This window comes from Octopus bimaculoides, chromosome 5 (genome assembly GCF_001194135.2).
Source record: "Octopus bimaculoides isolate UCB-OBI-ISO-001 chromosome 5, ASM119413v2, whole genome shotgun sequence".
Lineage (NCBI taxonomy): Eukaryota > Metazoa > Mollusca > Cephalopoda > Octopoda > Octopodidae > Octopus > Octopus bimaculoides.
The window spans coordinates 76,508,143-76,524,177 of NC_068985.1; the positions used below are offsets into that span (position 1 = coordinate 76,508,143).

General features: G+C 36.5%; 1 protein-coding gene across 3 annotated transcripts in view; it reads right to left on the reverse strand.

Moving 5' to 3' along the window:
* The window catches only part of LOC106881248 (uncharacterized), a 276,422-nt gene that overhangs the window by 106,280 nt on the left and 154,107 nt on the right, over positions 1-16,035 (reverse strand). For all 3 annotated transcript variants that reach the window (XR_008264114.1, XM_052967796.1, XM_052967797.1), the window contains exons 24-27: positions 12,163-12,374; positions 8,680-8,881; positions 6,234-6,392; positions 3,880-4,035 (exon numbers count right to left, since the gene is read on the reverse strand). Coding sequence is in view for 2 of the 3 variants with exons in the window: in XM_052967796.1 (XP_052823756.1) it covers positions 3,880-4,035; positions 6,234-6,392; positions 8,680-8,881; positions 12,163-12,374 (729 nt within the window). In the remaining variant the exon portion in view is untranslated. The remainder of the gene's footprint in view (positions 1-3,879; positions 4,036-6,233; positions 6,393-8,679; positions 8,882-12,162; positions 12,375-16,035) is intronic.

A 16,035-nucleotide genomic window follows, 5' to 3' on the forward strand; every position in this document is an offset into this window, starting at 1 on the left:
ATATATATATATATATATATAAAAGAGGTGAGGACTGAAATCTTTCAAAGAGATGTCAAACATCGAAGTCTGCTGGTACAGTCCAAGTAAGGAATATATATAAAAAATATATATTCAGTATTTGCAAAGATAATAAATGAAGTATAAGGAAAGGAAAAATTGTAGGTGTAAACGACCTTTAATTCATAATCCAGGTTGGTACAGAACCAATATGCATCTTACAAATTGTTTTGGAGTCTAATTAATTCCAAAGACAAAGATGAAAATCTCTTCTTGAAATAAAAATTAGATTCTTCATCTAGAATTACATAGTGGTATGAATAATTATGACCAACAAAAATATACAAAGAGCTTTCATAGCCCAGACGGGAATGAACAAATCAAATCAAATTTTTGTCTTTAGAAATAATTAGACTCGGAAACAATTTATAGAATGTATATTGGTTCTGTACTAATCTGGGTTATGAATTAAAGATCGTCTATACCTACAGTTTTTCCTTTCCTTATACTTCTGATATATATATATATATATATATATAGTGGGTCATCCTATAAATGTGATTTTTTTATACTTCTTTTATTTTTCAAAATTAAGATAAACAAAGTTGTTTTTAAATCTAAAATATACTCTCTTTCGTATGTGTATTTCGTGTGCAAGATTCTTGATGTGGATACGTGAGTTGAAAGAATACAATTAAACCTTGGGAGAGGCATTATGCCGGTAATAAACACATGCACTGGTTCAGTCCTTTATTAATTTATATAGTTTTTTGTTAAATTATTTCATTGCACTCTTGCAATCTCTTCAGTAACTTGTCTCTCCACTTCCATTTATTTTGAATGTATGATCTGGCGTTGTTTCGAAACTGTTTGGTATGAGCATGTGAGTGTGTGCAAGCTCGTATGTGTGCACGCTCATGTGTGCACGCACTTATGTGTTCGTGCTTATATGTAAGTATGTAAGAATGTGCATCCATATGTGTGTTTGTAACAATTTCGTTTATATCAGATCAGATAGAGACATTTTTAAATTTTTTTTTATTTTTTAAATTTATTTTATTGTATTTATTTATTTTTTAATTTAAATTTATTTACGTTCATATTCCGCATCATATGTGTGAACAACACATGCAACCATGGGCAATTATAAGGCCCTCATCTACGTGTATTTGGTGTTCAAAATTGGTTGCTTTTCAGTTATGAGGACCGACTCCTGTATTTGTCGCAACGATGCGTCACCGGGGTGTCTAGACAGGATTTCTATGCTAATTCTGTCCAGTACACCACCATGTTGTTCTTTGGCATGCTGGTAGAGCACCGAGATTTGGTTTTGATTATTATAGTCCTTCCAACATTCGTTTACACGCTCAGCCAAACTTCTTGCCATTTCACCTATGTATGTCGTGTTTCTGTTTTTACACTCACCATCCATACAGCTTATTTTGTAGTCCACATTTCTGGCTTTGCAGTTGGCACCAGGACTATATTTGCACACAATGCAAGTTACTGAAGAGATTGCAAGAGTGCAATGAAATAATTTAACAAAAAACTATATAAATTAATAAAGGACTGAACCAGTGCGTGTGTTTATTACCGGCATAATGCCTCTCCCAAGGTTTAATTATACTCTCTTTCATTTTTCTACAATGCTCTTCCATTTATCTGGTAGACTTGCAAGGCCCCTCTTGCAGAAATCACTTGTCTGTGATGAAAATACTCCTTCAGTACTGTTCTGATCTCATGTACAGAATTCATATTTTTCCCATCCAAATGATTTTGAAGACTACGAAATAAATGATAATCAGATGGGACAATGTCAGGTGAATATAGTAGGTGGGCATCGTTTCCCATTCAAATTGCTCCATCCTTTGGAATCCCATCCTCACTGTATGTGGCTAAGTATTATCTTGATGGAAGAACACCTTTTGTCTTGAAACCAAAGTTGGTCGTTTTTCTTCAAGTGCTGGTTTGGATTTAAAAGTTCAAAGTGGACTAAATATTTTATATCCAACCAAACAGATAACAACACCTTACATGGGTGAAGACCTTCTTTAGCCTGGAGTGCCAATGTTTCTCCTCTCCCTACCCACTGTCTTTGGTGCTTGACATTTTTGTAGAGAACCCATTTCTCATCACCAGTCACTATTTGGTCCAAAAAAGATTCGTTCGTGAGATGTGACAGCAAAGAAGAGCACACATTCACTCTCTGCGTGTGATTAGACTCAGAAAGTTTGAGGAACCCATTGACCCAATTTGCTGACTTTTCCAATGGCACGCAGGTGTCAATGAACGTTTGTATGACAAAATCCAAGCTTATCTGCTAGTTCCTCAACAGTTACATTGGGATTTTGTTCTGCCAGGGTTTGCAGGACATCCTTGTCAAGCTCTACAGATCTTCCAGGATGAGGCTCATCTTCTAGGCTGTAGTTTCTGACTTGGAATTTCTAGAACTACCATTGACACTGGCTTATGCTTATTCTCTGATCCCCATATACTGCATTAATATTCCTTGCACTTTCCATTACATTGTTGCCTTTATTGACTCATAAAGTAAAATATACTGAATATGCTCCTTTGTCACTTCCATTACAGATTTGAAAAAATAACTGTTAAAATTGAACTGCACTCTTCAAAACTTGCACCGGGAATAAATACAAGGTAAAATTACTACCTGCTTTTATAGCAAGCTGATGCAGGTAGTTTATCCCATCCCCCTCATTCAATTTAAAAACACACATGCATGTATGTGTACTTGCATACATACATATATACATATACATATACATATAGACTTACATATATGTATATATGTATACTTGCATATCTATGCATATATACATATATGCATGTCTGTATGTATACTTGCATATGTATACATATATTTATGCCAATAATTATTGGTGCACTTGATTATGTTAGTAATTACCTAAATGACAATCTGAAAAAGATCTGATTTTGAGGGGAAGAAAATGATCAGCTAACATGCACTTTACAAGTACAGTCTGTAAATGGATTGGTAAAATATGAGAAACCTTTTCTGTTATTCAGTATACAACACATATCATTGCTGTATTCAGATTTTATCATTAGAGCTTCATTTCTCTTTTAGAAATCAGGTCCTTTTCTTTTAGTGAGAATTCAAACAATTAAAAAACAAAATGATAGAATCATATATACATAATAATGAAAAAATTGAAAGAACAAGACCGCCTAAGAGTTAAAGATATATAATGAATGAGCAAAAGCAAGAATAAAACATTACAGAGACAAGTTTTTACAAAGGTGTTGTTAGTCTAATGTTTGAAAGGAAAGGGAAAGGGTCTTTGACATTTCAGACATTAGTCCTTCATCAGAAAAACAAAATGAAGGAAATTTGGTAGACAAGAGCAAAGAAGAAAAAGAGAGTGGAAGAAAAAAAGAGAAAAGAAAAGGTTTGGGTTAGGGATAAGGCTGAGATGCAGTTCTGTGGGGAGTTAGGAAGGGAGGAAGAGGTGAGATATTCTGTGCTTGTACAGGAAGATATGTGTGGGGAGATGGGCATAGAGGGGGATGTTAGTGGTATTGGATGCAGGTGACTAACTAGGGATTGGTGGAACTGTGCAAGTATGGGACAGAATGTGATACAGATGAGAGGGTAGTGTAAACAAAATAAATATAAAGAAAACAGTGTAGTGGGTGAGATAAAATATAAAATAAATAAAACCAGGTGTGAGATCAGAGGAAAAGCTACAAGCAGGGAAAAATAAACAAATGTATTATGTAAAAATAAGATAAGATTTCTGGCTATGAATTTGAAAGATTTAGGCAGAATCTGAAATGTTACTTTGCTATAAGGAACATTAAACTGACAAATGTCAAACCATAAATAAAGATGCTCACCGGTACATTGTGTCACATTGGTGGAGCCTTTAAGCAGAGTAAATTTCGCTGGTGGACATGGTTCACAAAATGTTTTGTTAAAATAATAAGTATTTTTATCACATAGTTTGCATGGAATATGACCAGTTGCTGATATACTCCCTTCTGGACAACCATCTGTGAAAACATTTGATAAAAAAAAGAAACAAATTATTAAAATATGATAATTTTAAAGTTTTATTGTTTTGTACAGGAAGAAAATCTGTCACATTTGGTCTTCCCCATGGCTAGACATGCATTTTCAGGATAATGGAAATTAATGACATTCATTTACTGCAATCATTCACTGTCATGGCAAGGAGACACAAACAGTCTCTCTCTCTCTCTCTCTCTCTCTCTCTCTCTCTCTTTCATACACACACACACAAAATGGACTTCTTTCAGTTTCCAACTACCAGAACCATTCACAAGGTTTTACTTGGCCCAAAGCTATCAGGAAAGACATTTGTCCATGGTGCTACTTAGTGGCACTGAACCTGAAATCATGTGTTTGGGAAGCAACTTTTTAACCATACAGCCACGCCTATGCCTGTCCTTGAAATAAAACACAGGCAGATTAGATGGCTAAGTGACTCATTCAAAATGAACTGGGACATAATACCAAAGCTACCATTTAGTCAGGTCAGGGATCACATCACAGGCTGATGAGACTTATTACTGGTACCATATAAACCACTACTACCTGTTCCACAGTCAAGTTGTTGGTGACTGAACCAGCTCTCACACTTAAGTAGCTTACAACTCTTGTGAGGAGGATATCTGGACAACCAGAAGGATTAAAAGCAAGACCTGTTGAAGGACAGATGAGCTCCTTGTGAGCAAATGACCATCCAGTGGGAGAAGGCAATGGCAAACCACCTCAATATCTCTGCAAAGAAAACACTATAAGAAAGTCAGAACAAATTAATGCCATGTTTTCATCCATGCTTGATCAGTAAAAAAACTTTTGTTGTAGTGTCATCAATGCACTGTAAAAGGGTACAATACATGCTAATGATGACCTTTTAGATCAGGGGTTTTCATGCACCCCTTTGATTATTTTATTCTGGTGGATCTTTATAACCATTCAATGTTTAAAAACTAGTTTTGTAGAAACTGCTTTCAAAATTCCATTTTTTTTTCACCCATTAACTTGTGTAGTGTGAACTATGTAAAATGCTAGAGAAAGAAACCTAAGCTGTTTCTTTCAATACATACATCTAAAGCAAAATCTTTTCAAGGGCTCTTAAAATACTATTGTGGATCCCAAATTTACTATTTTGTTGTGGGACCCCACAAAAATCTTATATGGACCTTCAGGGGCCATATGGACTCTGGTTTAGACAGATTTTTGAAAAATGGAAACCTGGAAGTGCAGAGACCATATGGCATAGAATAGTTTGAAAGTGAAGGAGAGAAATGAAATCCGCAAAGAGTAAGAGACAGAATGCTGCTAAAGACCAGTTTGAATGCCATTAAATTATCACAAAGCTGTTTTTCTCAATTGAGAAGAAAAGGATTAAATAAAATGGAAATGAAGAGTAGAATTTGAAACTTTTTCACTAAAATATGAAAAGAATTGATTGCAACAGTAAAAGGAATTGCTTTGTGTAGCCAGTCTGGACATATATAAGACAATGACAGACAGAATCAGTCTCAATACACACTATCTTTCTAGAATTCCATCATTTATTTATATGAGGCTTTTCATATAAGTTATTAAAAAAAAAACTGACCAACAAATTATGTTCAGTGTAACAAACATCTTCTTACTGCAACAAGTCAATAAGGGAGCCCCAATGGGATCATTTGAACTGCCATAAATAATAGTTAAATCTCCCTCAAATCCATTAAATAAAAAAAGGATAACTTAATGTATTCATACATAGCCTAAAAACAATGTAGTTGCAATTGAGAATGCCTTTGTTTTTTTTTATGTTGCTAATTTGCTTGATTTGATTTTTTTCATTTTGTTTTTTTATGACTTATTTTTAGGTCCACCGAGTCAGATTTAACCTGGGGATAAACAACATCTAATGTAAGTTTACACATCTCTTTTGAGATACATGAAACTGGAATCAAGGCTGCCAGTGGGATACAAACCCACATCTACTGTAGACATGTCAGGTGTTCTACCAATGTGACATGGGCACCTTTCGACATATTCTATCCAAAAGAGATTTTCAACCCAATATTTGCATGCTATTATTTGTAGCTTTACATGCTTTGAGGCCCACTGTTTCAAAAAAGAATTACATCACATTCTCTCAAAAGTTTATAAATTTTTATGGTGCCAATAAGAACTTATTAGTTCTTTAATCTGAAATGAGACTTACCAAAGCAGTTTTGTATACTTGAAGAGCCCTTTTGAGTGTTGTATGTCCCATGAGGGCATGCTGTGCAGTTACTTGAACCATACTGTGAGTTGTAAGTATTTTGTGGACAAGGTAGACATTCTTTGAAATCAAAACCATATTTTCCCGGAGGACAGGTAACTTTGTCAAGGATAAAAAGGAAAACATTGATCAGTTAATAGATGATACTAGCATCATCATCACCATAACCACCACCTCTTCTCACAAGAATGACATATACAGGGAAATTACAAATGGTAGAGGTTAACAATGAATCAAGTCCAAAAGAAAATCAAGCATGGAAAATAAAATTATACAAAAGGCATTTTCACGGGACATGCTAACAGAAAGACATCCATCTTGGGTCAATAAATAAATCCTGATGATCTGGTATTACTCTAACTACCAGATGTGTTCTGTCCCAGTTGTAATCTCCATTCCTGCAGGTATATGCAGAGTGCAGGCCAACTTACACAGTCCATTTTGGCCACTCTCATTCACTTTTTAACAAATCCACTGGAAGGAAGAGAGCATCCCTGTCCACTGATACCTTCTTCATAAAGTGGAATTTAAGAGCTTTACCAGGGCTTGGTTAAAGAGTAATCCTTTTAATCTTATCCACTATACAATCTCTTTTACCATAGCCACTACAGAGGAAAACTGGCTACCCTTCCTAGGCAAAGGAAAGCAGCAGGACAGTGTTTATAATTAATTCAGTTGACAGCTAGATCTGTCCTACACATGAAAACAGCTGTTCAACCTAAATCCACAAGTCAGCAATATTCAGACATGGAACTAATTCATGCAGGACACTTTTGCCACCTTGTACACATCTTAGACATGCCTGGCTAATAGGGCTATTGTGTTTATGGAGTTTCTTCCAACAGACAATGCTCATCTGTAGTTTAATGGCAAAGCAAGAAGATAACTGGAAGTTGTCCTTAAAGTTTGGATTTGAAAGTTCTTCCAAATAGATTGTTGATTTGACTCTCATCAATGCTCCAAGTCTTCCATAACAACATTGTCACTCTTGCCCATCATCAACATTCTATGAAATACAAGGATTGACAAACCACCAGCTGCATTGTATATAAGAGAATTATGATAATAATTCTTTCTCCTATAGGCAAAAAGCCTGAAATTTTAGTGGTGGGGGTAAGTTGATAACATTGACCCCAGTGCTCAACTGGTACTTATTTTATCAGCCCTGAAAGGATGAAAGGTAATGTCAACTTTGGTAGAATTTGAACTTAGAACATGAAGCCAGAAGAAATGCTGTTAAACATTTTGTCCAGCAGGCTAATGATTCTGCAAGCTCACCAAATAATGCTAATAAGAGGGGATGTTTAACCTAAATGAATGTTATTTGGCTGCTCCAAAATATATTCAATAACACTGGTTAAATAAATGAAATCTTTAAGTAGTCAATTTGTGAGGATCAAATATTTGTTTGCAAACTTTAATAGTCATCTTGCCAGTCATTAAATGAAAGAAAATCCATCAAATTTTGATGACTGAAAAACAAAATATTATTTTTGACAATTTCTGATAAAGGTTTTATGAAAAGTTTGAATTTTTTTTATAACCCTGTTAATTAGAATCTCTTGGGGAAGGATACATAGGAATGATTTCCTGTTATCTTTTCAATGTATAAGGAAGGACTTAAATTTAGTCGCTTGACTGGCCCTCATGCCGGTGGCACGTAAAAGCACCCACTACACTCTTGGAGTGGTTAGCAATAGGAAGAGCATCCAGCTGTAGAAACTCTGCCAGATCAGATTGGAGCCTGGTGCAACCATTTGGTTCGCCAGTCCTCAGTCAAATCGACCAACCTATGCTAGCAGGGAAAGCGGACGTTAAATGATGATGATGTTACAAGTTCATGAAATTCTTGCTCTTATCATATACAGCAATTATTTGATGTGTGCTTTTGCTTCTTATTTACAGCTTTGCTGGACTGAATTTTTGATTGTTAAGTGTTATGGACAAGGACCTAGTATAGAGCCAGAACAGAACAGAGTGGTTACCCCTTAACTTTTTAGCATTTAAACCAGCCTTATTTGGCCCAAATATTCGGCCTGTTTTATAGTCAAACTTGCTTGAACTGGTCTCTCACACTTACTCTACAATGTCACTCTAAAAATAAGCAATTACATCATCAAAATCAAAGATATGAAATAATCTATGATAAATACAAAGCAAAGTGCATAAATAAGAATTGTAACACTTGTCTATACACTTTGTTTTGACAGAGTAATTTGAATATTAAAGGGTTATGCAGGTATTTTGGATCTTTAACAACACAACAGCTGGAACTCATAGAAAAAAACCTAATACCTTTCTCCAAGGTAAATAAACAAATTGCAAGGGAAAACTGATATGTATTCACACAAACTACTCACGACTTAGACTACTCATGACTACTCACGACATATATTTCCTTGAACAAGCTTTGCATTCCCAGAACACTTAAAACTATCTGTGCTGTTTAAAATTTCTTTTTTCGGTGCACATTTAGGGTTAAAATGGTCAGTTCCTGATTTCATTGCAAAAAATGATTCAAAGTGGCTTTTTATCCTTTTCCAAAGATTAGCATTTCCTGTATATTCAAGCCGAACAGTTGCATAAACCTGCAAATAAAAGAAGTTAAATTTAGTTTATTTTCAAAAGTCTGTTACACAGAATTTTGGAGATACAAAATTAGGGCAACAAACTATAATAAGTTAAATATTGAAGATTTTAATAGTGGTAAAATGACAAATATTAGATAGTCAAATGAATAGAAATCAAATGAAGAGTAACTGAGATATAGCATAATATATTTTTTGAACACTTCAGCACTATAATATTGGACAAAGATCACTCAGCTACATTGACATTATTGGCAAAAGCACACAACATGAAACAAAGGACTTATCAAAACTAATGGAGACAAAGATTTCTAGTGCAGCATTGTGAGATGCAAATCACTTGTAGCTACTTGAGGAAGAATCAAATAATGGAGACTTTTAAAGTTAAGGGTTTCACAGAGAATCACCAAACAATGGTGGTTAACAGATTTCTTTTGCAACTAAGTGGTTTCAGATTCCATCCCATCATGCAGCCAAAATTCTGTGAATAAAAATTTGGTTGAGAAAACTTGTGTAAAAGTGTGTTGGAAGGACAGTTCCAGTTCCTGTTCTTGGATGGTAGATTTAATCTATCACCACAGCTTATCCCTCGGATATCTTTCACAGAGTTCACACAGTTGCAAATATAAACATTCTTCAACCATTTCAAATTGACTACATTGAGCTGAAAATGGTCAAAATGTTTAACAGACCTATGAGCAAAGTTGCTCCAGCCCAGAACCTGCATAATGTATCCAAGTATATACTATCTTATGTGTCCTTCTTATTTTTAAGACAATAGGATGTGATATAAGTGTGAAGAGGCTGCTACTTTTAATGGATAAAACAACTACATAGAGATTCCATTACAGGCCTGGAATTGTGGGGATTCATAATATGAATAATGATTTCAAGAAGGAAAGATATAGGGATTGGTGTTAACATCATTGCCACTACTGCCACCACCATTAGTACTACTATCACCGCCACCATTGCTGTCATCATTTTTACATCTAATTCCATTCTTGCTCAGGTTCAATAATTCCTGAGAATGACTTTAAACTGTTCAGGAGTTCCAGCATTTTAAGAAGTGTAGAATCACCATTTAGCTACTACTGTTCCTAGGCCTATTCTAGCCCAGAATAGTGGTACATGTCACGATCTCAGCAATGGGTTAAATTGCATGTTACGACCTGAGCCAGGGTACGTTGAAATCATAAGATGCATCATGTGAAGCAGCATTATGGATATGAACAATTTTCGCAGATGAACTTATTGATTCAATAGTGAGCAGATTTGTTGGCACTCCGTCGCTTACGACGTCGAGGCTTCCAGTTGATCCGATCAATGGAACAGCCTGCACGTGAAATTAACGTGCAAGTGGCTGAGCACTCCACAGACACGTGTACCCTTAACGTAGTTCTCGGGGATATTCAGCGTGACACAGTGTGACAAGGCTGACCCTTTGAATTACAAGCGCAACAGAAACAGGAAGTAAGAGTGAGAGAAAGTTGTGGTGAAAGAATACAGCAGGGTTCGCACCATCCCCTATCGGAGCCTCGTGGAGCTTTAGGTGTTTTCGCTCAATAAACACTCACAACTCCCGGTCTGGGAATCGAAACTGCGATCCTATGACCGCGAGTCCGCTGCCCTAACCACTGAGCCATTGCGCCTCCACAGTGAGCAGATAAACAGACGACAAACTGTCAACAGCTAGGAGCAACCAGCTCAGTAAGCAAACTACTACTATCATCTGTAGTTGTGGCTTGTGCAGATAAGATAATTCAGCTAGAAAAATATTAGTGTAACTAAGACCCAGGTCAGATATTCCTGCCTCATCACTTTACTGGAACATATGGGACATGGAAGAGTTACATTGGTTGGAGAAAGTCATCTGGCCGAGATGGATCTTGATGTAGTATTACACAGCTGCATGTCTTTCCTGAGGCCAACCCTTACTTATTTGCAAGCAAGACACTTTATTTCTCTGGTCTTTACATGTCCAACTGGAAAACTGTAAGACTTAAGCAAAATACAGTATTGCTCAAGTAGGATCAATTTGAAGAAACACACACACACACACACACGCACACACGCACACACACACACACACACACACACACACACACATACATACATACATACACCTGGGCAATATCATTTAATTCAGCAGTGTCAACGCCATTAAAGTGTAGACATTGCCAGGGAATATGTATATGCATATATAATCATCATCAGTTAGTGTCGGTCTTCCATGCTGGCATGGGTTGGACTGTTCGACCGGAGCCAGCCTGGTAGAAGACTACACCAGGCTACTGTGTCTGTTTTACAGCTGGGTACCCTTCCTAATACCAACTGCTCCATAGACTGGACTGAGTGCTTTTTATATGGCAGCAGCACAGGTGAAGTCAGTTTTGGTATGTGCATATATGCATGTGTGTGTGTCTCCACATGTCATTGTATTACCACTGCTTAAGCAGTGATGATGTTTATGACTCCCATAAACAAAACATACAGCTCAGTTGATGGACATACAATACCTGTAGAATAAAGTACCTTTCTTGAAAACAAATAAGGATAGGCATTAGAAAGAGCAACTAGCCAGGGAATACTGTTTCAAAGTGTCTCTTCCAACTCGTACCAGCATGAAAAAGTGGCTATTAAAAGCAGTGATGATAATGGTAAGAACAACAATGACAATGATGCCAATGACAAAGCTAATGGTAATGGTAGCAGTAGCTGCAGTGACAACAACAACAAAAGCAACAACATCCTCAGCAGCAACAGCATAACTACCACCTCTGCTACCATTGCCACCACCACAGCTGTCACCAGCAGCACCACCACCACCACCATCATCATCATCATCACCATGCTTCTATACAGATGAATACTTTACAAGATATTTCAAAACTTTTGATGTAATAATAACAGAAAATGTTTTGTTGTTCTCTCTGTTACTTAATCTGGCAATTGACTTATCTAATTAATTCTTGGATAAACAGGTTAATCAGACAAGGGAAATTGTCGAAACTGATTGAAATCTACAAGGAACCAAGATACTGGACAAGGTGAAAACTGAGATTTTGGATGCCTATAATTAAAGGCTCATGTTCCTATTACTTATGGATTTATGTGCTTCATAGCTTTTATTCATAGACGGAAGTATGGAAATATTTTCAATTCAAGATATCAACATTTAGAGAATTGTTCTACAATTGAAATAAATAAATAAATAAATAATTTAATAAAAGCAAGGCAAATTATAAAAAAAAATCAATTAAACTTCTAAAAACATTTACCGAACTATTTTTCAGTTCTGTTGAAACTGGTAATGAATAAGATGATTTTGGTTCTGTGATGTTAAACTCTTTACCATAAAACGCATGAAGCCGTGAGACAAAAATCTTATATACGTCAAAAATTTCTTTCATAAGCTCATTTTGTATACATGTAATATTCTCTGTTTTATATCTGTACATGACAGATAGTTGGTAGCTACTCGGTATTTCTTCTGTAAAGAGGAAGTAAAAAAAAATTATAACAACAACAACAACAGCAATAATAATAATAATCCTTTCTATTATAGGCACAAGACCTAAAGTTTTGGGGGAGGGGACTAGTCAATTACATCAACCCCAGAATTTCACTGGTACTTAATTTATCGACCCCAAAAGGATGAAAGGCATTTGAACTCAGAATGCAAATACAGGCAAAATACTGCTAAGCACTTCACCTGGCATGCTAACAATTCTGCCAGCTCGCCACCTTATAATAATATATTCAGGGACCTTTTGAGCGAGATGGGCTACTCGACCTGAAGAAAATTTTAACTGGGCCCCACCTGCGAGGTCATGTGCTGTTTATCTTGATATGAGATCACCATGTCATGTACATATGGTTGTGATGCATGTGCCTGGTGTACCTTAATCAGAAGGGAGAGTCATAATGGATATAATGGGCTTCATATATTTTACCCCAGTGTCACTTTGATGGCATGCACTGCTCTATCACTCAATAATAATAATAATAATAATAATAATTCCTACCTAGCTACTCTAATGAAAAGATGGCTTTGCCATGAGGCGAGCAGCACAATGCCAAAGAAAGTCAGTTAAAAATTTCTTCTCCCTATTTTCCTTTTTTTTTGTTTATCAAATATTCCTACCTAGCTACCCTAATGAAAAGACGGCTTTGCCATGAGGCCGCTGGGCACATCCTCCCACCCACACTTCCTCTTCCCGGTATCCAAACTGGGAGCAAGGCAATTATTCTTTTCTCTCTCTCTCTCTCTCTCTCTCTCTCTCTCTCTCTCTCTCTCTCTCTCCCTTTTTTTCTTTATGGTCGGGATGTCAGCAACTAAACCGGCAGCTCCTCAGAGCTTGCTCTGTGAGGAGGGTCTATGATTCTTGCTATTTTAATATCCTACAGGTAGAAAAACAAGACCTATATAAAGGCTAATGAACTCTTACGAGGCAATGGCCACCAAAATAGTATATACCTAAAAGGCAGAATCAGTCATAGCACTTGAACACCCCTTATAAGAGACGGAAACTCTAAAAAGTAAACCAGGTTTACAGGAATCCTATATCCTAGAGTGGGGATTTTGTCAGTTATGGTGACATGGGAAAAAAAAATGGTGGTGGTTATGCAACCTAAAATTTACCAACCCTCATCATGAGTGCTGAAATGTCAAATAAAAATAGAAATGAGAATGGCGTGAATGAGGCTGGAACAACATGTGAAGGTCTCTCACCCAGCAGGTGCACAGTCAGTTCTTGATGAATAAAGATGAGAGTGATTAGAATAGAACCTGGCAATGATTGCAGAAAGGAGACTTAAAAGGGCCCACTGAGGCATTAGTGTGCAGTGCTCAAGAACAAGCTCTCAAAACAAACTACTCCAAATATCACATTAATAAAAGAAGACTCGCCACAATGCAGGATGTGCTCTGAGAAGGGAGAAAATATAAGCCATATTGTTAGTGAGTGCTGTAAGCTCGCACAACGTGAATACAAAGGGAGACACGACAATGTAGCCAGATATGTCCACTGGCTGTTGTGCGGTAAAGCAAACCTCAAGAGAGCTGAACAATGGTATGAACACAAGGCAGAGGGAGTAATGGAAAATGAACATTACTACAAAATACTCGGAGATTTTAACATACAGTGTGATCAAGTCATAGAGGTGAGACAGCCAGATATTGTGATCATCCATAAAGATGCAAGAAAAGCAAAGATAATAGATGTTGCAATATCAGGTGATTTGAGGGTAAAATGTAAGGAAACAAAAAAGAGTGAGAAATACCAACCACTGCAGGAAAAGATAGGAAAGTTATAGGACATGATAAAGGTAATGGTGATACTGGTGATAACTGGAGCATTAGGAGCAGTTTCCTAGAGTTTTGAAAAACATATTAAGAATATTGGAGCTGCTGTCAGGTTCAAAGTGATCCAGAAGACAGGATTGTTGGGTACAACCCGCATTCTAAGGAGAGTATTGTCTCTTTGAGTCACAGGAGAAGGCACTACTTGAAACTTTTGATGATTTGTTATTGCCTACTTTCAAGTAAAGAACAACTGTAAATAGCACAGCGAGAATCAAGACATGAATAATAATAATAATAATAATAATAATAATAATAATCCTTTCTGCTATTGGCACAATGCCTGAAATTTTGGAGCTAGGAGTAAATCGATTACATGGATCCCAGTGTGTAACTGATACTTATTTTGTCAACCCTGAAAGGATGAAAGGTAAAGTTATCCTCAGCAGAATTTGAACTTAGAACATAAACATTTTGCTCGGTGTGCTAGCAATTCTGCCAGTTCACTGCCTCAGTAACAATAATAATAATAATCTTTTTATCATAGGCACAAGGCCTGGAATTTGTTGGGGAGGGGAATAGTTGATCACATCAACCCTGTACTCAACTGGTACTTAATTTATCAATCCTGAAATGATAAAAGACCAAGTCAACCTTGATGGAATTTGAATGCAGAATGCTAATACTGGCAAAATACTGCTAAGCATTTAAAAAAAAGAAATTGGAAAAATCCTGACCAAAACAGAGATTTAAGTATCTTAATTTTCCCATTAAGACCATTGCTGCTTTGGTGGACCAGTAGGCATGGATGTTGGGAAGTAGTAATGCAACACAGGTGATGGTTTCAAATCTCTTTCAGAAATTGCAAGAGAGCTAGTAAAAAATTCGTATTTAAGCAACAAAATTTCTTTCAACAATTTCTTTCTCTTAAGCATGACACACTATCATCATCATCCTTACTAGGATTTTTGAGCGAGATCGTTGCCAGTGCCCCTGGACTGGCTCTTGTGCAGGTGGCACATAAAAGACACCATTTTGAGCGTGGCCGTTGCCAGTACCGCCTGACTGGCCTTCGTGCGGGTGACACGTAAAAGCACCCACTACACTCTCTGAGTGGTTGGCGTTAGGAGGGCATCCAGCTGTAGAAACTCTGCCAAATTAGATTGGAGCCTGGTGTTGCCATCCAGTTTCACCAGTCCTCAGTCAAATCGTCCAACCCATGCTAGCATGGAAAGCGGACGTTAAATGATGATGATGATATAACTAAACAATTAGAGTTGAAGAAACAGAACAATAAAAGAACTTTATTTGTAATCAATAGATACATTTGTCCAATCCCAAGTAAAGACAAAATCATCATTATCCCCATTGACTTCATAGCAAAATCTATGCCTGGATTACATTCAAGCATCCATTGCAAAATAAATGCAGCTTCTGTTTTAATCCTTTTTTTTTTTCTTAATTTTTTCCTTCAAACACTCATATGATGTCAAAATCAAGACTAGTGACCACCACCATCATCATCATCATTACTATTATTATTATTATTATTATTATTTTATGTTTGACTTTTGTTTTGCATTTGTACAAGTTGGATCCAAGTCTCACCCAGAGACCTCAAGAGACAACAAGCTAGAAGTTCATGTAGGTGTTATGCCTAGGGTACCATATATGTGGATTTGTACAGTTTTGTTCAAGTGAATGTTTAAGAAACCATAAGAAAATTATGTGTTTGCTTTAAAATTTGAGATCACATAGACAGTATTTTACGTAGGATATGGGCAGTTCACATGAGCACTATCTTTTGAACTTCAGCCATTTTGGGGTTTCCTGGAATCTGATCTAGGTA